At 41.5% G+C, this 25,894-nt stretch overlaps 1 protein-coding gene across 2 annotated transcripts in view; it reads left to right on the top strand.

Moving 5' to 3' along the window:
- Positions 1-25,894, top strand: part of LOC117511904 (host cell factor 1-like) — a 75,361-nt gene that overhangs the window by 11,663 nt on the left and 37,804 nt on the right. For both annotated transcript variants that reach the window (XM_034171833.1, XM_034171832.1), the window contains exons 2-6: positions 10,589-10,737; positions 10,853-11,013; positions 22,660-22,865; positions 23,038-23,122; positions 23,209-23,315. In XM_034171833.1, coding sequence (XP_034027724.1) covers positions 10,589-10,737; positions 10,853-11,013; positions 22,660-22,865; positions 23,038-23,122; positions 23,209-23,315 — 708 coding nt within the window. The remainder of the gene's footprint in view (positions 1-10,588; positions 10,738-10,852; positions 11,014-22,659; positions 22,866-23,037; positions 23,123-23,208; positions 23,316-25,894) is intronic.

Genomic DNA, 25,894 nt, shown 5'->3' with positions numbered 1-25,894 from the left:
ACTTCTGTTTTTATTTATTTTTAATTATTTATTCAATTTTATGTTGACTTGTTTTATGTAAGGCGCCTTGAGACGGCTTTTGCTGTGATTTGGCTCATTATAAGCTAATTAAATTAAATTAAACCTTAGTAGTGAGAGGGCTGTTATATGACCACTGTGTGTGTCTTAGTTATTTTATTGTGATGTACATTGTCTTTTATTCTCAGAATTTTTATCTGTGTCTTTTGTGAAGCACCTTGTGACTTTCCTTGTCTGTGAAAGGTGCTATATAAATAAACATTACTTACTTACTTACTACTAAAGGTTTCCTTTGCTATCTGTGACATTCAATATTAATTTTTCTAAAATTTGGAGTCTTTCTGTGTTGTTTGAGCCTTGTATTAATTGCCTTTCATTTAAATTAGTAAAGCTGGAGAGGATTCATTAATGGTTGCAAAGGTTTATCCACCTGCTCCAGAGGAAATTTTCCCATCTATGGGTAACTGTGTGTGAAAATACATTTATTCTTCGGCACTAGGGATGAACAGATACCGCTTTTTTTTTTCTTTTTTTCCCAGACAGAGTACAAGTACATACATTTGGGTACTCGTCGATACTGAGTACTGAGATGAATACTTAATGATACCATTGCAGTTTTATGATGACTTTGAAAACATTTTTTTTCATCAGTTGTTTTTTACTTTTTGACTGTAACTGTTATCAGTATCATTATTAGATGGAAAACACCAAAAAGTTCACAGTATAGCAGTGTGACACTGTCCGCCAGTTTGTTACATCACCACTAAATTTACAGTCTGGTATAAGATACGGCTCCACCGAACCAACTGCTACACATCTACACTCAACAAAAATATAAACGCAACACTTTTGGTTTTGCTCCCATTTTGTATGAGATGAACTCAAAGATCTAAAACTTTTTCCACATACACAATATCACCATTTCCCTCAAATATTGTTCACAAACCAGTCTAAATCTGTGATAGTGAGCACTTCTCCTTTGCTGAGATAATCCATCCCACCTCACAGGTGTGCCATATCAAGATGCTGATTAGACACCATGATTAGTGCACAGGTGTGCCTTAGACTGCCCACAATAAAAGGCCACTCTGAAAGGTGCAGTTTTATCACACAGCACAATGCCACAGATGTCGCAAGATTTGAGGGAGCGTGCAATTGGCATGCTGACAGCAGGAATGTCAACCAGAGCTGTTGCTCGCATATTGAATGTTCATTTCTCTACCATAAGCCGTCTCCAAAGGCGTTTCAGAGAATTTGGCAGTACATCCAACCAGCCTCACAACCGCAGACCACGTGTAACCACACCAGCCCAGGACCTCCACATCCAGCATGTTCACCTCCAAGATTGTCTGAGACCAGCCACTCGGAGAGCTGCTGAAACAATCGGTTTGAATAACCAAAGAATTTCTGCACAAACGGTCAGAAACCATCTCAGGGAAGCTCATCTGCATGCTCGTCGTCCTCATCGGGGTCTCGACCTGACTCCAGTTCGTCGTCGTAACCGATTTGAGTGGGCAAATGCTCACATTCGCTGGCTTGAAAAGGAGTGGACCAACATTCCACAGGCAACAATTGACAACCTGATCAACTCTATGCAAAAGAGATGTGTTGCACTGCATGAGGCAAATGGTGGTCACACCAGATACTGACTGGTATCCCCCCCCAATAAAACAAAACTGCACCTTTCAGAGTGGCCTTTTATTGTGGGCAGTCTAAGGCACACCTGTGCACTAATCATGGTGTCTAATCAGCATCTTGATATGGCACACCTGTGAGGTGGGATGGATTATCTCAGCAAAGGAGAAGTGCTCACTATCACAGATTTAGACTGGTTTGTGAACATTTGAGGGAAATGGTGATATTGTGTATGTGGAAAAAGTTTTAGATCTTTGAGTTCATCTCATACAAAATGGGAGCAAAACCAAAAGTGTTGCGTTATATTTTTGTTGAGTGTATGATGATAAATAGCTTTATCTCGAGGGTTTAATGCATCGTAATAACTGTTCATTCTCTCCATTTTTCTATCACGCGCCAGCCTCCTTGTCATCCAGAATGGAGACGGCACCTGTCCTGCAGCAAATCGGTCACGTGATTGAAAACCCTGTATAATAATTAATGGCTCAGTGTTTGTTGTCATAAGAGTCAAATGCATTGCAAATTGTAAAACTTATTTTTATTTATATATTATTAATAATAATAGCAGCAACAACAGTAATAGTAATAAGAACTAATATTGCTACAATACAATTTTAGAGAAAGAGACAAAAAGAACCTGATAAAACTAAACACAACAGAAAAGATAAAAACCAACTAACAATGAAAATAAGTAAGTACATCTCGAAATAACTTTCCTGTGAACACGGAGTGACTCTTACACCTCCACTTCATCCCTGTTTTATTTAAGTTTAATGACAATTTTTCGGTCAAACCATATTTTCAATTTGTTCATTTCTTCAGTGATTTCCTCCAGAACTATCTGCCAAGCTAGAAAACTGCTGCATCCTAGTAAGAGCAGAATACTACTGGAATGAATTTAATAAGGAAAGTTGGTTTTTTTCTCACCAAAATGGATGCCTGGAATAGCCCCAGATTGCATTTCAGAGCTTCTAGAATTCAAACATTTTCATGTGGGAGGTGTTGGGGGGGGGGGTAATTTTGAGTTTCAGCTCTCTTGTTTTGTTGTTGTTTTTCACCACTTTTATACCTGAATATGTCAATCGTGAGTCACGTTCGTGCGGCTTAAAGTCACTGAGTGACTACGTTTACATGTAGCCAATAACCCTTTCATAACCGGAATATTAGCAATAACCCGGTTGCGCACGGCCATATAAACACCCGCAAAAACCCGAATATGACCCCTGGGTTACTCCTTTTCTAACCCGAATATCAGGTCATATAAACATGCATTGGAATATCCCCATAGAAATGAACATTATTTTGTGTTCTGCGCATGTCCTATCCGCAAGGAATCTTGGTATTTTGAGTACGGCAACTACTTGTATGTGGCGCACGCAACCCACCGGACACCACAGAAGCAGAGATAAACAAGCATAGGGAAATCCACATGCGGCAGCACAGCACCACACTTTTGGAGCGAGGAGGAAACAGAGTACTTCATTAGTATTGTGAAAGACATGAATATAATGTCTTTTATTAACGGTAGAAAGTACCGAGATAGTGACATTTACAAGAAGGTGGCCGAAAAGTTACGCGAACTAGGATTTGCACGAACGGCAGACCAAATCAAGCACCGGTGGAAGACGTGCATCGCTGTTTAGATGGGGATATTCCAAATGATACCAATGACCATGTATACAGGAGTAACGCTGTCTGCTTAAGCATGTAAACGGGTTATTCCTAATGATTCAGAAACCAGAATATTGCCCGTATCCCGAATATTAAGGGCATGTAAACGTAGCCACTGACTGTCTTGTTGCGAGAAAGAAACGAGAATCGTCCTCCGTTCTGTTCACACAGCTCCAAACGCTGCGCGGCTCTCTGCCGAGTCAAGTTAGAACGATAAAGAATGGCATCCATATCAATAAAATCTTATCAATGCCCATCCCTAGTCAAAAGCGCCAACATAACAAATTTGAAACAACATTGACAGACCCACCAACCACAGGAAGGCACCAAACTTGGAAAAGACCACACCAGCACAGTCGTCAGCTGGTCCAACAGCAGCTGGTGCATCCCGTTAACTGGCTCTTGACAAATGTGAGTTTGCTTCAATGCTTGCCCTGTTGCATCAGATTGATCACAATAAATCCTCTTAAGGAATGGAGAAGATACTAATGTCTTTGTCTATTTCTTGATGTTCAAAACATCATTAAATTGCTCTTACTCATTAAAGTGTACAGTACAACACAGAGTGTGTATCATTAAAGCTAATTATACTACAATAGTAGAATATAAAGAAGGAACAAAAGAAAAAAATAGACAATATATTCATCAATCGCAATAATTTGTCTGACAGTTAATTGTCTCCAGAAATTCCTAATCGTGACAGCCCTACACTGAAGTTTTATCAGCTAATGTTAGCTTAGCCTTTAGCTGCAGGGTGCTGAATCAATCACTGTTGAGCTGAGTGCACATATATTTGTAAATTGTTAGATATATTTTTATTTTTACCAAAAAATATTATTTAATGATTACTGCTGTCTACAAGAAGAGTCTCAACTTTAAATAACTTAGATTTTTTTATTTTTTTTTTAAACATTTTAGTAATCTGACCTTAAAGAAAATAGCAGCACTGTTTCATGTTTATTTGCATTTTAAGAAATATATTTCTTGTACCACATCAGGTAATTTTCAACATTTGCCGTGCAGAGAACCATGTAAATCCAGATGCACTTCAAAAACTTCCAGTGTTGGAGCTGAACACCAAAACCTGAAGTCCAGATGGAAGAAGAGAACATTTCTGCTCTTCAAAATGTGAGGAAAGTGTCTCCAAAAACTCTAGCAAGAGGTCAAAGCTGCGGAGGAGACCTTCATGTGGTTAAATGTCCCGAGAGTCCAGCTCATGTTGTTTTTGAAAACCAACACCTGCTGCTACGCTTCTAAATAAACCAAAGGCTCTTTAAACAGCAACTATTTCATTATTTGAAAAAGTTGTTTCCTTTTAACATTAAATGAATGAATCATTAAACATGTCCATGAAGTCAAATTCAGTCAAAAACACACTTGCACAGGTAGAAGAAGCCCCACCCCTATTGTGCATAATTTCAAAGGATTGACTATCACTGGAATAGTCAAATTCATATTTTAGGGGTTACTCTGTCCTGATCTAGGACAGTATTCATGTTCATGGGAAATGACATGAATGAATGATTGAAGATGTTCTTATTATTAAAAGATGTTCTTATTATTAAAAGCAGTCACATAGTCGATGAGGACATAATTAAATGTTGAAATAAATTACTGAATTAAAAAAGAATGAAATTGATATGAAAGTTGTTTTTTTTTTTTTTTAAGGTCATTAAGGGGATCTTAGAACCACATAACATGTATTTGTAACTTATCATTCCAAACTGGTAAATTTCCAAAAAAATTAAATTAGCAAAAGTTGTGGCCAAGTTGTGGGGACAGATGCTACTTCACAAATTATAGGCCTGTTTCTTTACTTCCACAATTCTCCAAAATTCTAGAAAAACGTTTCAATAACAGATTAGAAAAAGTGATATTGAGCAGGGGTCGAAATACATTTTTTTAACCTTCTTGCACTGGTGCTAGTAACAAAAGTAACCAAAAAAAGTTACTTGGACAACCAAAAGTCACTTTCACACCGGGCCCACTTCGAGTTGCTTCCTGTTGCGTCATGATGACACAGAGGAATTTCTGCGTCAGGTGCGCGCAGCAGGGGGCAGAGAGGAGGTGAGAATGCAGCCTGCCACACTGTGCATTCTGATTTCTCTTCTAGTTTATATTTGTTCTTGTGCTGAGCTGCAGGTCTGCGCTCTGAGTTCTGTTATAGTTTATCTTTCCTCCTGTAACCGCGAGATGCGCGTAAATGAACCGTCCGTGAGTAAATGTGGAGATGTCTGGAGTTATACTTCATGTGGACATGTCCTGTGTCTGACAGTCAGTCTGTGAGCAGGACTTATATCCTTTTTTAACACAGTGATGAGAGAGTTTGAGTGGAGAGCAAGGAACTAACTGTCTGCAGCCAGACAGTGTTTTTTTTTTTTTTTCTCTTGTACACGTGCGCATGTGAACGAACAGTCCGTGAGTGGACTGGAGATGTCCGGACTTTTTACTGGATGAGGGCATGTCCTGTCTCTGGAAATCAGTCTGTGGGCAGGACTTATGGATTTTATTTAAACACTTTTGTGAGAGTCTTCTCACAAAAGTGAGAAGAAACAAGACAGGAGACCCAGTTAGTGACTAATCTGCACAAAAGTGACTCACGATTAACATATTCAGGGATGAAAGTGGTGAAAAACAAAAAAAGCTGAAACCCAAAATTACTCCCCCAACATCACCCACACGAAAATGTTTGAATTCTAGAAGCTCTGCAGTGTTCTAGCTAGCACAAACTTGCGTTAACGGGTCTTTAATCAACTGTTTCTGCAGCGCGACTCCAGTTTGAAGCGTGAAGCAATGCTTTGATTCAATGGCTCGTGGCTCTTTGATTCACTGCTCTTCGGAAGCGGTAAATCTGCTTCTTACCCCCTTGAAAGCCATTAAAATATGAGTCACTTTGGTGTGTATTAAAGTCACTAACTGGGACTCTTGTCTTGTTGCAGTCAACAAACTAGAATTGTCCTCCATTCCGTTGGCACAGCTCCAAACGCTGCGCGGCTCTCTGCTGAGACAGAGTCCATTCGGAATTAATAACTTCAAAACGAATCACCGCTTTAAATAAAATGACACCTCTTTACAAACGTTGCAATACAGACAATAAACTACAATCAATTAAAATGTTTTTTCCTCCCAAAATGAGATGTCCTGCATTCTTTATGAAGCTGACGTGCAGCGCAGCGAGCTACAAGAGCTCAGCTCAGATATGGAAAGACATTCATGCCAATAATAATGCCTGAAAGGAAATGCTTTTGACAAAAACTATTTTATTTTATTTTATTTTATTATTTTATTTCTGTTTATGTCCAGAGATCAAGGATCCACCATGTAGAGTTTATTATGTGCAGAGTTTAAGGATCCAGTAACCAGTTCCCCTTTGGATACCCCTAGAATGGCCAATTTTTAGCTTAAATTTTTAAAAGCCGCCTTCAATCTGGTGCTTCGTTGATTATTTTAATCAAAACTTTTTACTTACATTTATTTATTTGTCTGTAAATATGCAGTATGAGGTTTTAGTAGGTATTTACATACATGTCTTTGCAAATATGTTTTAAAGACAGTATTTTAAAATTAACTGATTAAGAAAAGGATTTAGAAAGCAGATGCTTCTTACTACTCATTTTCAGAAATGTTATCTTGACATTGTTCTTATTTTGCCTTTTTTGTGATTTGTTGCTTTTCTACGTTTCTTTTCTTCTATATTTGTTTTGTTTTTCATGTCTAAAATAAAATTTTCAATCAATCGATCAATTTTATTTGTCTAAAAATAAATGCCTGAGGTTCATTATCATGTTAATCAAGAAGTCATCTCATCTGAAGCAACAGATAAGTTATGGTTTTAATTTACAGATGAACATCAAAGATTTCAAAAGTTTTTTTTTCTTTACTTAATGCTATTTTAATTAAGTTTTCCTAATGTAAGAAATGATTTTGTTTTTATTTCAGAATGTACCGTAATCACAAATTATGTGTAATAATGTGAATCTCAGGGGAAAAGTATTGAACACTTAAAGAAAGGGATGTGCAAACGGAACATTGAGCGCCAAAACACCAGTTGATATCTATCAGCAATTAGAAAGCAGTCCTTCCTCTTGTCAGTGCAAATTAATATCATCTGGTTCAGTTCCAACTGATGGCCTATGAAAAGGTGTGTCACACAAGAAACATCTCATAATGGGTGAAAGCAAACTACTCAAAATTTTTGCAACCTTATTGTTGCAAAACATATTGATGGCACTGCTTACAGAAGAATTTCTAAAGTTCTGAATGCTCCACTGAGGACTGTTGGGGCCATAGTCCAGAGGTGAACAGAAGATCATTTCACTATTAACCAGCCACGACCAGGTGCTCCTCACAAGATTTCTGACAGGGGACTGAAAAGAATTATCTGACGAGTTGTTCAAGAGCCAAGGACCACTTGTGGAGCGCTTCAGAAAGACCTGGACATGGCAGGTGAAAACTGTTTCAAAGGAAACAATAAATAATGCACTCAACCACCATGGCCTGTGTGCACACTCACTGCACAAGACTTCATTGCTGAAGAAAAAGCATGTTGATGCTTGTTTAAAGTTTGCTGCACAACTTTTAGACGAGCCTGTGAAATACTGGGAGAAGATAGTGTGGACAGATGAGACCAGAACTGATCTCTTTGGATGCCATAATACATATCACATTTGAAGGTCAAATGGTCCCAAAAACACCAGACCAACTGTGAATTTTGGAGGTGGAACATCATGGTGTGGGGCTGTTTATCACCATCCGGCACTGATAAACCATATAATTTAAGAAACAATCAGGTCAGAATCAAATTTGCCAAGTAAATTCTCACGTACAAGGAATTTGATCTGGTGTAGGGGAGGTGTTGGTCTAGTGTTTAAGCTGTTGGGCTTGACACCAGAGGATCCTTGGTTCAAATCCCAGCCTGACCGGAAAATCACTAAGGGTTTAATTCCCTTGTTGCTCCCGGTGTGTAGTGGGCGCCTGTGAATGTGAGACATTAGTTGTAAAGCACTTTGAGCATCTGATGAAGCTATTTTAGTCACAAGTTTGATGGAAAAGCGCTATATAAATGCATTTCATTTACCATTGTTACTGGTGCGTAAACAAACAAAAGAAAAGGAAATAAATACTTCTGTAAGAAGTAAAAGACTCAGGCAAACTATGTTCACTGTTAAATAAATAAATATAACGTAGTGGGATGGGCCTGTGCAAAAGCATATGATTGGTGTGTACATGTACAGTACCTCTGCTGCCATCTACCAGGATGATGAAGATGAAACGAGGGTGAGCACCAGGTTGTTACGGTCTCAGTACAATCATACTGATTTTCAAGTTTAGGGTATTCACACTGGCACTTCGGGTAATTTTGATTAAATTTATTAAAGTGTAGGTGACGCCAAACAATGTGCACAAATAATCACTAAAAATGATTAAATGTTATTAAAAAAATCCTGAACAATACAAGTTGATAAGTGTGCAGGTGAAGGATAAACACCAGCTGTCTGAATCCTGCGCTCTATTACATCCCTCAACCGTGCCCATATCGTTGCTACGTCATCACCGGAATGGCACCTGTTGATTCAAGTCCAAATCGATTGTAAACACAGCAGAGATCAAAATGATTTTTTTTTTTCTTTAAGTTCAGTCTGAAGGTGTCTGACGTCGCTGTGGGGGCACAGCCTTGTGGTTTTGAGAATAATTTAGATGACTAAACTTTGGAGGAAAACCTTCACCGTTCTGTGTTTTGAACTCTGCCAGTATCGTCACTGTTGTCAGACTGATTATTGAAAAAAATAAATAAATCAGGCGATTTCGGCATGAGTGGAGGTGATAAACTCTTTTTTGTTTGTTGTTTTTTTGCCAGGTCCTAATCAACTGATTAAAAAATAGTTTTACGATATGTGACATTAGACAAAAGTGATAAGGAAGTGTGTGCCCCCCCGAAACAATTTCAAATCTGAAAAATGACACAAGGGACTGAAAATATCAGTCATTTTAAAATACATATCATTTTCCTTCTTGAATATGTTATTATTAAATATTAAAACCATTCACACAGGACGTAAATATGTAGTCTTACCTGTCCATTTCAGTGAGATCACTTACCCACCTTCACAAAACATCTGAAAAATTATTTAATTCTTTCTGTTCTGGTTGAAGAAAACTCCATTTGCTACACGGTACTTTGCTGCCAGGGTCCAATGCCAGCTGTAATCCGTTATTGTGGCTGATCGATCCAGTCTGTATTGTTAACAAGCGGCTTTGTGCAAAGGCGCTCGTTGATAGAGCAGCTTTGTGCTGCAAGAATAAGACTCGGAGTGCCTCATGCTCATTATGTCTCAGTTTGCATGCGACGACATTATCCCATGATCCAGAATACAATAAATAATCTGAAAATATTGTTTTGTCTCAGTGTGGAGTGGAGCAGCCACGAACTCCATGCAAGTGCGTGCTCGTCAGTATAAGTGTTCCACCTGCCATTCTGCCAGCAAAAAGTAACGATTCTGACACCGAAAACATGATGCAGCTCCACAGGGCTGTCAGTAGCCTGTAAAAACCCATAAATTAATGGGACAATTTAAGACAGTGGTTCTGGAGATGATTCCACTTCCTCCTTCTTGTCCAATGTCGGCACACCGTGAAGTTCCTGTTTTTTTTTTTTTTAGTGGCGCGTAGTTCAAAATCTGAATATTTATCTCTTCAAGAACTGCACACCAGGAAAGGATCAATTTCAAACTGTTGTATAATTTTTGTCTTAAATGTTTACGAAAATATGGCATTACAGGTCATGAGATGGAAAAAAAGCTCAACATGAATAAAGATGGTTTCATTGAGAAAACAGTTCAAAATAATTAATAATTTATTAGTGTGTTTAAAAAAACTCCAAAAGTTTTTATACAAAGTATAAAAAAAACCACACATCACACAGATACAACAATAAGTATCAAGATTGATACTTGCATGTAAGTTTATATTGTTTTCTGGACTCTAGGTTTTGGCTGTGAGGCAAAACCCGTTTACAACACAGATTGAAACTAGAGGTGACCGTATGTAGTTTCAGGAAGTGGACAAATGAAGTTTCTCTGATGTTCCGTTACTAATGCATTATTGGACATGAGTTGGATGCTCCAGTATATCCATAGACCTTAGAGTGTTGATATCAAAGCATCATCCACACATTGAATAATAAATCTGAAATAAAGCTGAAATGTTGTGTGGCCCAGAGAGACAAGAAGACATTGATTGCACTGCTGTGCTTCCTCACCTCCAGCTACCAACCAGTGGTTCATCCCGGCAGTGCGCGGTGACATTCCACCTGGCTGCGCTGCCTACGGCTTTGTGTGTGATGGGACGCGGCTGCTGGTGTTCGGAGGAATGGTGGAGTACGGCAAGTACAGCAATGACCTGTACGAGCTGCAGGTGAGAGACTCGTAAACCATCTGAACCATCCAAAGTGTCCCATCGGTTGCCACCTGTCTGCTAAAATAAGAGTTTGTGAGTGGACAGATGATGTTGATGTTTTATTTAATTTCAGGCCAGCCGCTGGGAATGGAAGCGTCTGAAGGCCAAAGCACCAAAGAATGGCCCACCCCCCTGTCCCAGACTGGGACACAGCTTCTCCCTGATTGGTAGCCGATGCTTTCTGTTTGGGGGACTTGCAAATGACAGTGAAGACCCCAAGAACAACATCCCCAGGTGCTGTAACAGTTTCTGAGTTCCAGCAGTGACCTCAGTTTTTATTGTCTTCTTGTCAGGAATAATAATAATAAACAGTGCAATCTATATAGTTCAAGCAGCCCATAAAATATATAATAAAATACTAATATATATATATATATATATATATATATATATACTATAAATACAGAAGAATTTCAATAAAAGACTGATTAAAACAACAAAGATTAACAGGCAGAGAAGGTACAGTCCTATGCAAACGTTTGGGCACCCCTGATAATTTTCATGATTTTCCTTTATAAATCATTGGTTGCCTGGATCAGAAATTTCAGTTAAATATATCTTACAGGGCTGTGAAAACTCAGTGGATCCATGAAATTCCACAGATTTCATCATGGGGGGGTTCGGCGGTTCGCAGACACTGATCTGTGTGTTACAGATAGAAATCAGTGTCCTCAGATCCACGGAGTTTCAAGGAGAGAAAAAAAAAGCCTAGGTGTTGGGACAGTTGTCGTAAAGTGGGACTGGTTGATTGCTGCAGCGACGCTGTGTGGCTCCTGCATGACACTTAGCTAAATGTAATGTGGACATCGCAAACCTTTAGAGCTCTAACGTTTTTAAAATAGGAATTGTGCAACATGTCTGTGTCACGGACCGACGTTGGACAGAGAGAAGATGGTGAGAAAGACTGTTTGGAAAAAGTCTGATAAGGACAAGAATCCGTGGAATTGGCGCTGGCTTCATGAACGCAGATGAAACTGGAAAAGTGAACTGTGCCATCAGGAAATATGGTAAGAATTTTCTCTTTCTGGAAAATAAACATTGTGCTGTTCAAACAAGATTTTAGACAAGATTATGTGACTTTTTTCATTAATCTAGACTTTCTTTCATTGGAAAAAAGACTGTGGCTTTGAATGGATTTACATGAATTTACACAAGAATGTAAATGAGTTTTTATTAATTAGCTTTAGCTGTGGTTTTTGAAATGCTGTAACACTCTTCAGTCTTCATAAATTTCACGTAGTTGAACTGCTCTGAGTTCATGCATAATTTGGTTTACAATGGAAAATCATTCGAGGTCCTACTTCCACATCATATTCTGTTATTTCAACATGATCATTGACAGTTCAAATGAAAGGTTGAATACAGGGCCATTTAAATATGCACTAAATTTAAGAATTTTTTGTTCCGGGAGATGCTGAAAATGTATCATTAGATAAGAAATTAATTTGATTTCTGGGATCCCACGGCCCCCAAGACCCTGACTCCCCCCAGACCCCTGCAAATTTTCCTCGGATTTCACAATTTTCATTTCACAGCCTGATCATATAGCAGACGAACACACTGATATTTGAGATGTGAAATGAAGTTTCTAGTATTTACAGAAAGTGTGCAGTAATTATTTTGACAAAATTAGGCAGGTGCATAAATTTGGGCACCCTTGTCATTTTATTGATTTGAATACATTATCACTAATTATTGGAACACAAAATTGCTTTGGTAAGCTTATTGACCCTTGACCACCTCACACAGGTGAATCCAATCATGAGAAAGGGTATTTAAGGTGGCCATTTGCAAATGTTTCCCCTCTTTGCATCTTTTCTAATGAGTGGCAGTATGCCTCTAAACAACTCTCAAATGACCTGCAAACAAAGATTGTTCAACATCATCCTTTAGTGGAAGGATACAAAAAGCTATCTCAGAGATTTCAGCTGTCAGTTTCCACTGAGGAACATAGTGAGGAAATGGAAGACTGCAGGAACAGTACTAGTTAAGTCCCAAAGTGGCAGGCCAAGAAAAATCTCATAAGCTGAAGTGAAGGATGGTGAGAACAGTCAGTTAACTCACAGACCGCTGCTCCAAAGACCTACAACATGATCTTGCTGCAGATAGTCTCTCTGTGCATTGTTCAACTATATAGTGCACTTTGCACAAAAAGATGCTGTATGATGTTGTAATACAGAGGAAGCCTTTTCTGCATACAGACCACAAACAGTCGCTTGAGGTATGCTAAAGCACATTTGGACAAGCCAGCGTCATTTTGGAATAAGGTGCTGTGGACTGATGAAACTAAAATTGAGTTATTTGGACATAACAAGGGGCGGTATGCAAGGCGGAAAAAGAGCACAGCATTCCAAGAAAAAACACTTGCTACCTACAGTAAAATTTCGAGGTGGTTCCATCATGCTGTGGAGCTGTGTGGCCATGTGGCCAGTGCAGGTACTGGGAATCTTGTTAAAATTGAGGGTCTCGTGGATTCCAGTCAATGTCGGCAGATTCTTGAGAACAGTATTCAAGAATCATTGACAAAGATGAAGTTGCACCGGGGATGGATCTTTCAACAAGCCAACGATCCTAAACACTGCTCAAAATCTACTAAGGCGTTCCTGCAGAGGAACAAGTACAATGTTATGGAATGGCCATCTCAGTTCCCAGACCTGAATATTATTGAAAATCTGTGGTGTGATTTTTAAGTGGGCTGTCCATGCTCGGAAACCAACAAACCTGAGATGTTTTGTAAAGAAGAATGGTCCAGAATACCTTCAACCAGAATCCAGACTCTCATTGGAAGCAATAGGAAGCGTTTAGAGGCTGTTATTCCTGCAAAAGGAGGATCTACTAAATATTGATGTATTTTTTTTATGCTGGGATGCCCAAATTTATGCACCTTCCTAATTTTGTTTAGATTTATTGCACTTTCTGTAAATCCTGTAAACTTCATTTCATTTCTCAAATATCAGTGTTTATCTGCTATATGATATATTTAGCTGAAATTGCTGATCCAAACAACCAATGATTTATAAAGGAAAATCATGGAAATCATCAGGGGTTCCCAAACGTTTACATACAACTGTATCACGACTTGATGTTCCATGGCGAAGGGTCACAATGGTGTCACCATAATGGCCACAACCTTCGACATAGGATAAAAAGCTTTTAATAACTTTTGATCAGTATAGTCTCTGGGTGAGCTGAAAGAAATTTGAAGTGCATTGGACAAAATCCCTTGGAGGAGGAGTTTAAATAAGATGTGTGGAAATCACACCAAAATGACACTAAAATTCAAAATGGCTGACTTCCTGTTTGGAGTAGACAAATGGTGCAAGAGACTTTTTTGTACGTCTATGCAAGTCACACATGTACCAATTTTCATCTCTCTACTCAAAAAAAAAAAAACACCTTATGGGGGGGTGGTTGAAAGTTGCAAGGGGGCGCAATAGGGGCATTTTGCCTCGCCCATGGGTGACACCCCTGTCACAAGAGGTGGTCATTCATATGGGGATGTTCAGGGTGAAGCCCTCATCATGTCCAGCAAGTTTGAAGGGTCTACGATGAAGTATGTGGGCATGACAGCTGTTCAAAGTGAAATGACGTGCTCCGAAACGTTTGCCAAAGTTTGACAAACCCAAGCAGCCACCCCTTTTGGCCTACAGGGTCATGATGATGTGTACCAAATTTGAAGACGATTGGATGAAATCCCTATGAGTGGTTTGTTCAAATATAAGCAGTGGAAATGGCCAAAAATGGCAAAAATGACCTCAAAATCGAAACTTAAAATCACAACATTCTACAGACAGACTACAACATTCAGATACTTTTCAATGCATCCCAGCATGGTAAATATCTGTACCAAATTTTGTGAGGCTACGATAAAAATCCCCAATGGGGAGGATCTTTTGAAAATTTATAGGGGGCGCCATTGCATGTACGTGACCCCCAAAATAACAAATTTCATATCCGGTCGAACGATGTTACAAAGTTTGAGTATGGAAAAGGGATGAAATTGGGGCTTGGAAAGTGTCAAGAATAATAAATAATAATAATAAACAACGCGATTATAATAGCATCCTCGTAGGACGACTTTGTCATCACTCGTGCCCTAATAAACAACACAATATCAAGAGGGTCCTCGTCGGACGACTTTTAGTCATCATCACTCGGGCCCTAATAATAATCAACATTTCAACCAATCAATCAACATTTATTCATAAAGAGTTTTACAGCACCGACTGGTGTCCAAAGTGCTTAACATTAAAAACACAAATTCACAAAAATAAAACGCATATAGAATAAAATTTAAAACAGCACATAAAAAATCAGAACGTCACCTAATAATAGTGTGTATATGATAACAAGAACATAATTTATAAACACATTAAGGCAGTAAATTAACATTAAATAATTGCGGAATTAATAGGAAATAAAAGGGTTGAGGTCTAAGGTTCTAAAACATTCTGGACTTATACGCCATTCCAACTCATGATAGAATAATTTATTACCACCCATGAAAATTGTCAGCTCCCTATTTTGTAAACATGACCCATTCTAGAGCCCGTGGATCCCCACAGGCAACACACTAGTAAGAAATCTAATTATTAAAAATATGAATTTCACTATTCTCACGATTGTGAATGCTTTGAAATTATGCACAGTAGGGGTGGGGCTTCTTCTACCTGTGATAGTGTCTTAATGACTGAACTTTGATTTCAGGGACATGTTTGATTCATTCAGTTAATGTAAAAAAAGAAAAGAAACAGGTTTTTCAAATAATAAAATAGTAAAATAGTTGCCCTTTTAAAGAGCCCTCCTCTGCAGCAGGTGTTGGTTTTCAGAGACGACAGGTGAGCTGGACCCTCAGGACATTTAACCAGATGAAGGTCGTCTCTGCAGATTTGACCTCTTGGTAGATTTTTGGAGACACTTTCCTCACATTTTGAAGAGCGGAGATATTCTCTTTTTCTTTCTGGACTTCAGGTTTTGGTGTTCAGTTCCACTCATCACTAATCTTCAACCACTCTTCCGGGTTCGGGTCGCAGGGGCAACAGCTCCAGCAGAGGATCCCAGACTTCCCTTTCCCGTGCCACATTGACGATCTGTGACTGGGGGATCCCGAGGCATTCCCAAGCCAGTGTGGAGATGTAATCTCGCCACCTAGTCCTTGGTCTTCTCCGGGGTCACCTCCCAAATGGACGTGCCTGGAACACCTCCCTGGGGAGGTGCCCAGGGGGCATCCTTAGCAGATGCCTGAACCACCTCAGCTGGCTCCTTTCAACGCGAAGGAGCAGCGACTCTACTCCGAGCTCCTCATGGATGACCGAACTTCTCACCCTATCTCTAAGGGAGACACCAGCCACCCATTTTGGCAGCATGTACCCACAATCTTGTTCTTTTGGTCATGACCCAACCCTCATAACCATAGGTGAGAGTAGGAAGGAAATATTGACCAGTTGATCGAGAACTTAGCCTTTTGGCTCAGCTCCCCTTTCGTCACAACAGTACGGTAGAGCAATTGCAGTACCGCCCCCGCTGCGCCGATTTTCCGGCCAATGTCACACTTCATCGTCCTCTCACTCGTGAACAAGACCCCGGGGTACTTGAACTCATTCACTTGGGGCAAAGCCGTATTCCCTACCCGGAGTAGGCAATCCATCAGTTTCCTGCTGAGAACCATGGCCTCAGATTTAGATGTGCTGATCCTCATCTCAGTCGCTTCACACTCAGCTGCAAACTGATCCAATGAGTGTTGGAGGTCACCGGCCGTTGAAGGCAACAGGACCACATCATCTGCAGAAAGCATTGATGAGACTCTGAGCCCACCAACCCGAAAACCCTCCTCCCCCCGACTATGCCTCGATATCCTGTCCATGAATATCCCAACAGGATTGGTAACAAGGCACAGCCCTGGCGGAGGCCAACTTCCGCCGTAAACGAGCGAGACTTACTGCCGAGCACCCAAACACAGCTCTCACTTTGTGAGTACAGAGATTGGATGGCCCTGAGAAGGGACCCCCTCACTCCATACTCCCACAGCACCTCCCACAGTATCTCCCGGGGTAGCCGATCATACGCCTTCTCCAAGTCCACAAAACACATGTCGACTGGGTGGGCATACTTCCAGGCACCCTCCAGGTTCCTTGTGAGAGTAAAGAGCTGGTCAGTTGTTCCACGCCAGGACGGAACCTGCATTGTTCCTCTTCAATCAGAGGTTCGACTATCAGCTGAACCATCCTTTCCTGCACCCTGGAGGAGACGTTACTTTGCCCCTGTAGTTGGCACACACTCTCTGGTCCCCCTTTTTAAATATGGGGACCACCACCTCAGTTCGCCACTTCTTAGGTACTGTCCCAGACCTCAACTCAGTGTTGAAGAGACGTCTCATCCAAGACAATCCCTCCACACCGAGTCTTCGCCATTTCTGGATGGATCTCATCAACCCCTGGGGTCTTGCCACTGCAGAGTTGTTTGACTTCTTCAGTGACTTCCACCAGGGAAATTGATGAAAATCCTCCATCAGCTTCTAGCTCTGCCCCTACAAATAAGGCCCTCTGGTCTGATGCAGGAGATCCTCAAAGTGTTCCTTCCAGTGCAGGATTACATCCTTAGTTCAATCAATCAATCAATCAATTTTTTTATATAGCGCCAAATCACAACAAACAGTTGCCCCAAGGCGCTTTATATTGTAAGGCAAGGCCATACAATAATTATGTAAAACCCCAACGGTCAAAACGACCCCCTGTGAGCAAGCACTTGGCTACAGTGGGAAGGAAAAACTCCTTTTTAACAGGAAGAAACCTCCAGCAGAACCAGGCTCAGGGAGGGGCAGTCTTCTGCTGGGACTGGTTGGGGCTGAGGGAGAGAACCAGGAAAAAGACATGCTGTGGAGGGGAGCAGAGATCGATCACTAATGATTAAATGCAGAGTGGTGCATACAGAGCAAAAAGAGAAAGAAACAGTGCATCATGGGAACCCCCCAGCAGTTTACGTCTATAGCAGCATAACTAAGGGATGGTTCAGGGTCACCTGATCCAGCCCTAACTATAAGCTTTAGCAAAAAGTAAAGTTTTAAGCCTAATCTTAAAAGTAGAGAGGGTGTCTGTCTCCCTGATCTGAATTGGGAGCTGGTTCCACAGGAGAGGAGCCTGAAAGCTGAAGGCTCTGCCTCCCATTCTACTCTTACAAACCCTAGGAACTACAAGTAAGCCTGCAGTCTGAGAGCGAAGCGCTCTATTGGGGTGATATGGTACTACGAGGTCCCTAAGATAAGATGGGACCTGATTATTCAAAACCTTATAAGTAAGAAGAAGAATTTTAAATTCTATTCTAGAATTAACAGGAAGCCAATGAAGAGAGGCCAATATGGGTGAGATATGCTCTCTCCTTCTAGTCCCCGTCAGTACTCTAGCTGCAGCATTTTGAATTAACTGAAGGCTTTTTAGGGAACTTTTAGGACAACCTGATAATAATGAATTACAATAGTCCAGCCTAGAGGAAATAAATGCATGAATTAGTTTTTTAGCATCACTCTGAGACAAGACCTTTCTGATTTTAGAGATATTGCGTAAATGCAAAAAAGCAGTCCTACATATTTGTTTAATATGCGCTTTGAATGACATATCCTGATCAAAAATGACTCCAAGATTTCTCACAGTATTACTAGAGGTCAGGGTAATGCCATCCAGAGTAAGGCTCTGGTTAGACACCATGTTTCTAAGATTTGTGGGGCCAAGTACAATAACTTCAGTTTTATCTGAGTTTAAAAGCAGGAAATTAGAGGTCATCCATGTCTTTATGTCTGTAAGACAATCCTGCAGTTTAGCTAATTGGTGTGTGTCCTCTGGCTTCATGGATAGATAAAGCTGGGTATCATCTGCGTAACAATGAAAATTTAAGCAATACCGTCTAATAATACTGCCTAAGGGAAGCATGTATAAAGTGAATAAAATTGGTCCTAGCACAGAACCTTGTGGAACTCCATAATTAACTTTAGTCTGTGAAGAAGATTCCCCATTTACATGAACAAATTGTAATCTATTAGACAAATATGATTCAAACCACCGCAGCGCAGTGCCTTTAATACCTATGGCATGCTCTAATCTCTGTAATAAAATTTTATGGTCAACAGTATCAAAAGCAGCACTGAGTCTAACAGAACAAGCACAGAGATGAGTCCACTGTCCGAGGCCATAAGAAGATCATTTGTAACCTTCACTAATGCTGTGTCTGTACTATGATGAATTCTAAAACCTGACTGAAACTCTTCAAATACTCCTCAACTCTTAGTTGAGGTCAACAGAGTCCCATCCTTACTGTGTGCCTTAGACTGTCCACAATAAAAGGCCATTCTGAAAGGTGCAGTTTTGCTTTATTGGGGGGGGGAATACCAGTCAGTATCTGGTGTGACCACCATTTGCCTCATGCAGTGCAACACATCTCCTTCACATAGATTTGATTAGGTTGTCAATTGTGGCCTGTGGAATGTTGGTCCACTCCTCTTCAATGGCTGTGCGAAGTTGCTGGATATTGGCAGGAACTGGTACACGCTGTCGTATACGCCGGTCCAGAGCATCCCAAACATGCTCAATGGGTGACATGTCCGGTGAGTATGCCAGCCTTGCAAGAACTGGGACATTTTCAGCTTCCAAGAATTGTGTACAGATCCTTGCAACATGGGGCCGTGCATTATCCTGCTGCAACATGAGGTGATGTTCTTGGATGTATGGCACAACAATGGGCCTCAGGATCTCGTCACGTTATATCTGTGCATTCAAAATGCCATCAATAAAATGCACCTGTGTTCTTCGTCCATAACAGATGCCTGCCCATACCATAACCCCACCACCACCATGGGCCACTCGATCCACAACATTGACATCAGAAAACCGCTCACCCACACAATGCCACACACGCTGTCTGCCATCTGCCCTGGACAGTGTGAACTGGGATTCATCCGTGAAGAGAACACCTCTCCAGCGTGCCAAACGCCAGCGAATGTGAGCATTTGCCCACTCAAGTCGGTTACGACGACAAACTGGAGTCAGGTCGAGACCACGATGAGGATGAGGAGCATGCAGATGAGCTTCCCTGAGACGGTTTCTGACAGTTTGTGCAGAAATTCTTTGGTTATGCAAACCGATTGTTTCAGCAGCTGTCAGAGTGGCTGGTCTCATGATCTTGGAGGTGAACATGCTGGATGTGGAGGGCCTGGGCTGGTGTGGTTACACATGGTCTGCAGTTGTGAGGCTGGTTGGATGTACTGCCAAATTCTCTGAAACGCGTTTGGAGACGGCTTATGGTAGAGAAATGAACATTCAACACACGAGCAACAGCTCTGGTTGACATTCCTGCTGTCAGCATGCCAATTGCACGCTCCCTCAAATCTTGCGACATCTGTGGCATTGTGCTGTGTGATAAAACTGCACCTTTCAGAGTGGCCTTTTATTGTGGGCAGTCTAAGGCATACCTGTGCACTAATCATGGTGTCTAATCAGCATCTTGATATGGCACACCTGTGAGGTGGGATGGATTATCTCAGCAAAGGAGAAGTGCTCACTATCACAGATTTAGACTGGTTTGTGAACAATATTTGAGGGAAATGGTGATATTGTGTATGTGGAAAACGTTTTAGATCTTTGAGTTGCTCTCATACAAAATGGGAGCAAAACCAAAAGTGTTGCGTTTATATTTTTGTTGAGTGTAGATCAGGGGGGCCGTTCCTCCCAATCACATCTCTCCAGGTGTCCCTGTCATTGCCCACGTGGGCGTTGAAGACCCCCAGCAGCACAGTGGAGTCCCCCACTGGAGCCCCATACAGGACTCCATTCCAAGAAGGCCGAATACTCCAAAATGCTGTTCGGTGCATATGCACAAACACCAGAGTCCCCCCACCCACCCACTCGAAGATGCAGGGAGGCGACCCTCTCGTGTACTTGAGTAAACTCCAACGTAGCAGTGCTCTGCTGGGGAGTCATGAGTATCCCCACACCCGCCTGGCGCCTCACCCTCTGGTCAAATCCAGAGAAGAATAATGTCCAACCCCCATCAAGGAGAGTGGTTCCAGAGCCGAGGCTGTGCGTGGAGACGAGGCCCACCAGATCTAACTGGTATCACTCCACCTCCCGCACAAGCTCTGGCTCCTTCCACCACAGCAAGGTGACATTCCACACCCCCAAAGCTTGCCCCTGCCGCCTGGGTCTGGTCCGTCGAGGCCCTCAACTGTCACTGCCACCCAAGGGACTGTGCACCCGACACCAGCGGTTTCCCCTGCAGGTGGTAAGCCCACAGGGTGGAGATGGAAGGTCAGCGTTGCCTTTTCGTGCAAGCCCAGCCACCAGGCACTCGCTGACGGGCCCTACATCCGGGTCTAGCTCCAGATGAGGGCCCCAGGCTTCCTCCGGGCCGAGTCACATTTCCTCTACCTCGTTCTATCATGGTGTCTTGTGAACCATTCTTAGTCTGGACTCTCGCCTGAGACCAATTTGCCATGGCAGACCCTACCAGGAGCATGAAGGCTCCAGACAACACAGCTCTCAGGTTCATAGTGGCACACAAACCTCTCCACCACGATAAGATGATGGTTCCCGGAGAGGGTGTTCATTTCCGTCACTGAAAGTTTTGAAGTGCATCTGGATTTACAAGGTTCTCTGCACAGCAAATGTTGAAATATTCCTGATGTGGGACAAATGAAAAAAATATATTTCTTACAATAAAAAGAGACACGAAACAGTGCTGTGCTAGTTTCTTTAAGGTCTGATTACTAGATAGATTTTTTTAAATTAAGTTATTTAAAGTTGAAACAGTTCTTGTAGTCAGAGCACTAACCATTAAAAACTATTGTGTAGATTTATTTGATAAAAATAAAAAATATATTGCATAATTTACAAATATAAATGTTTATTCAGCTTGGCTGATTGATTCAGCATACTGCAGCTAAAAGCTAAGCTAATGTTAGCTGATAAAACTTCTGTGTTCAGTGGTGCACTAATGTCACATTTTATTTTTATATTACTCACTTACCTCAGACAAATTTACAGAAGGTCCACTGCTCAAACTGGGTGTGTGTATATGTCCATATGTGAAAGATTTCAGACAGTGTGTCTATTTGATCATGCTGTCTGCTTCTCAAGCTCAGCCTCACGGATTCCTCCCAGCAAGGTGATGCCATTCACTCGTCGTTCTGGTTTATGACTCGCAGACTTGAATGCTTCGCTTTTTATTTCATTCTTTTTTCGGGAACACACAAGTCTTCACAAACCTGCTGACTTTGACTTGGTCAACCTTGGGCATAGAAACAGAAACTTCACCCCTATGCTCACTTTGTGCATGCGGATACAACAACTTGAGTGTGCCCTGCGTGCGATCTGAAGGGCCCTCAACTGTGCAGAAGTAAAAATCAAGTTTCACATTTTTGTTGTGCAGAGTGGAAAAAGAGGCTGTGTAACCCTTTGCCTGGACCAAACGGTTCTTCTCTTTTAAATGATTTCTATTTTATGGATTCTTCAGCTTGTCTCACAAATCATCCGAAGTTTCAGTCAAACAAACTTGAAATGAAATGAGGGACTGTTGCATTTTCAGGAGCAGTTCATGTTGCCACCTCAAAGCAAAATGTCCTGGGTGTGATTCTAGGCCTTTATGTGAGGAATGTGCATTTTATTCTCTTGTCAACAATAGAAAAAGATATTAATCTCTTGATAAAGTATTCTTAATAGTTATGAGAATTTTTTCAGTTATTGCACATATGACAGTATGAGACTGGAAGGCAGCAGCTTTGCTAATAGGGCTAAACGCTGACTCTAAACCCTGAATAAAGAGAGATCTTTAAATTAAATTTGGCTGATGATTACTGTTTTTTGTGAGCCTGACGTACCCTTTGACCTTCCCACTCAGGTATCTGAACGATCTCTATTGCCTGGAACTAAGACCGGGCTCCAGTGTGGTCGGCTGGGAGATTCCGGCGACAGTGGGTCAGTCGCCGCCACCCAGAGAGAGCCATACCGCTGTGGTGACCGGCGGCCGCATTAGCACCAACCGGCTTATCATCTACGGGGGGATGAGTGGGTGCAGACTGGGAGACCTCTGGGTGCTCAATGTTGGTGAGATGCAGTGAATTCTCGAGCACTGCTGTCATGCAGTGCGTTGAGTTAAGAAATAACACTAATGTATTTAACTTTACACTATGTGAGATAATGACACTGGATCTGAGCCAGGATTAAACTGCCTCATGTGTCTCTGACGTGATTATTTGGTGTTTTGATGATGTCACAGATTCTTTAACGTGGACCAAACCAGCAGTCAGCGGCACGGCTCCCCTGCCCCGCAGCCTGCACTCCGCCACCAACATCAACAACAAGTAAAATGCACAAACACCAACAATATATGTGGTTTTATGTTAATTTGACTTTAATTTTGCAATCTTGCTCCTCACCTGTCTGTCAGGATGTACGTGTTTGGTGGCTGGGTTCCTCTGGTGATGGACGATGTGAAGGTGGCGACACATGAGAAAGAATGGAAGTGTACCAACACGCTGGCCTGCCTCAACTTGGGTACAAAAAATACGTCTTCACTGCTGAAATTAATGTTCCAGCTGGCCCATTATAATTCCAGATGAAGACACTGTGAACTGTATACTGGATCATGGTTGATCCATGGTCTGTACATACAAGGTCTGTTAGATAATAAACCGACCGTTTTTTTTTTTTACTCTATGGATTTGAATGACGTGCGATTACACCAATCATGCTTGAACCCTCGTGCGCATGCGTGAGTTTTTTCATGCGTGTCGGTGACATCATTTCCCTGTGGGCAGGCCTTGAGTGAGATGTGGTCCCGCCCTCTCGGCTGAATTCCTTTGTTTCGCACGCTGCTCGAGATGTCGCGCGTTGCTTTATCAAAAATTTTTCTGGACCTGTGAGGAATATCCGAGTGGACACTATTCGAGAAATTAAGCTGGTTTTCGGTGAAAAGTTTAACGGCTGATGAGAGATTATGGGGTGTTTCTGTCGATGTAAGGACTTCCCACGGAGCGGGACGTCGTGCAGCGCTTCCAGGCGCCGTCGTCGGCCTGTTTCGACCTGAAAACATCCTAATTTAAGGCTTAATTCACCCAGGACGTCGTGAGAGAACACAGAAGATTCAGAAGAGGCCGGCATGAGGACTTTATGCGGACATTCCACTGTTTAAGGACATTTTTTAATGAAAGACGTGCGCGCAAATTCGCCGAGTCGTTTCCGTGACGACTCGGCAAATCTGTGCGCCGCGACAGGAAAAACACCTCCGTAGCAGCAGTCTCTGAGCCATTCCTAAACAATGAAAAAATCGACGAGAGGGTGGGCGACTCCTCACTCAAAGACTGCCCACAGGCGAATGACGTAACCGACAGGCGTGAAAAAACTCTCGCATGCCCACGAGGGTTCAAGCATGTCTGATGTAATCACACGTGATTCAAATCCATATGGTTTTTGAAAAAAATAATAAGGTCGGATACTTTTCTAATAGACCTCATAAACATCCTTCCTCCCCAGGGTTCAGAATGCATGTGAACACCAGATTAATTGCCAAGTTTAAAAAAAAAAAAAAACGTGATTTCATGTCATGGTGATTTCATGTAATGGCTGACTTTTAAAGTAATAACTGCATCAATTTTGCTGCAGTTGTGGTAAAATCACACTGTGGGTGGAGGGGTTGCCACTGCATGTGCATGTCGTTGAGTCATGAACCCAACCTGTTAATAACCGCTTCGTGCTCCACTGGACTGCTCTGAGTGTCTCTGTGAGTGTCCTCGCCATAGGTAAAATAAAAACACAGCTGCAGACCCACAACGACACAGTGCTCATAATATGCTCATAAAGCCTTCTTACCTCTCAATCAGGTTGCACTTTGCACATAACTACACAAATTCTTGATTGTTCCTGCTCAGAGACAGCAAGCCAAAGGTGCATTCAGACAGAAATAATGTGTTGGTGGTTTTGGATGGTTCTCCACAGCACTCCTTGATTAAAGGTCCACTTTTTAAGACATTTTTCATACTACCAATACAGTAAAGTGCACATAGAATGGATTTGGGTGGACCAGCGAATTTTGTCTGCCATAATCAAAATCTGTTATATGTATAACACAGACAAATCAAGACCATGCTAACATCCGCTTAAGGTTTGTGTGTATGCGTATTGTGTTTGTGTGCGCAGAGAGCTGCCTCAAAAAAGGGGGCTGGGTGGTGGGTGGAAGGAAAGGCAGAGGTGTTAATTTTTACAGACCGTGCTGCTGTCATTCTCATTAGCTGAAGATGATGGTAAAGGATGAAATACAGCCATTATTATGGCACTGTTGCCTCACAGCAAGAAGGTCATAGGGTTAATTCCCATCTGTGGCCTTTCTGTGTGGAGTTTGCATGTTCTCCCCATGTTTGTGTGGGTTCTCTCCGGGTGCTCCGGTTTCCTCCCACGTCCAAAGACGTAAAAGAGATCTCCATCTCAGTGGGACTAACCTGGTTAAATAAAGGTTAAATTGTATTAGTAAAAATTTGTTTTTTTGTTTGTGTTTTTGTTTTTTTCCTAAGGCCCGCTGAGGCGTGGTACCATAAAATCCTAAAGCCTGATTTGTACTTCTGTAACTCCATGACTGCACAATGGTATCAGCATGTGCGTGACCCTTTTAAAGTACTCTGTCATGTCGTTATGCAATTTCACGCAGGAACAGCAGCGTTTTCTGGATTAATTTGTCCCTCAACAAGCTCCACTTATTTGTACAATCATCATCCTGCAAACCAGTGGTATGGTATGTACAATTTCTCTCCATGAATTGCAGACCATTTGAGTGTCTTTTTCTGACTCCGTGTTGTAAACTTTGTCGTATTTGCGGACTTTTCTGCCAAACATATTTGATCTATGATAAGAATTTAATTGGTATGTGCACTGAAAAAACTATTTAAATATGATGCGAGAGAAATGATTGAAAAACATAAAAGTGATCAATCACAGCCCTTGTGGTCTCCATCGTTTAGCAGGTGCACGGGTTCACAGACACGAAGAGGGCTCTGAACTAAAGCGGTTTGGTTCGTGACACACAGAGATATGTATAAAACTTAAAACCATATTACAATGCTGGCAGCAAGCACTATGTTGTT

This window comes from Thalassophryne amazonica, chromosome 6 (genome assembly GCF_902500255.1).
Source record: "Thalassophryne amazonica chromosome 6, fThaAma1.1, whole genome shotgun sequence".
Lineage (NCBI taxonomy): Eukaryota > Metazoa > Chordata > Actinopteri > Batrachoidiformes > Batrachoididae > Thalassophryne > Thalassophryne amazonica.
This window is presented reverse-complemented; position numbering and strand designations above follow the sequence as displayed.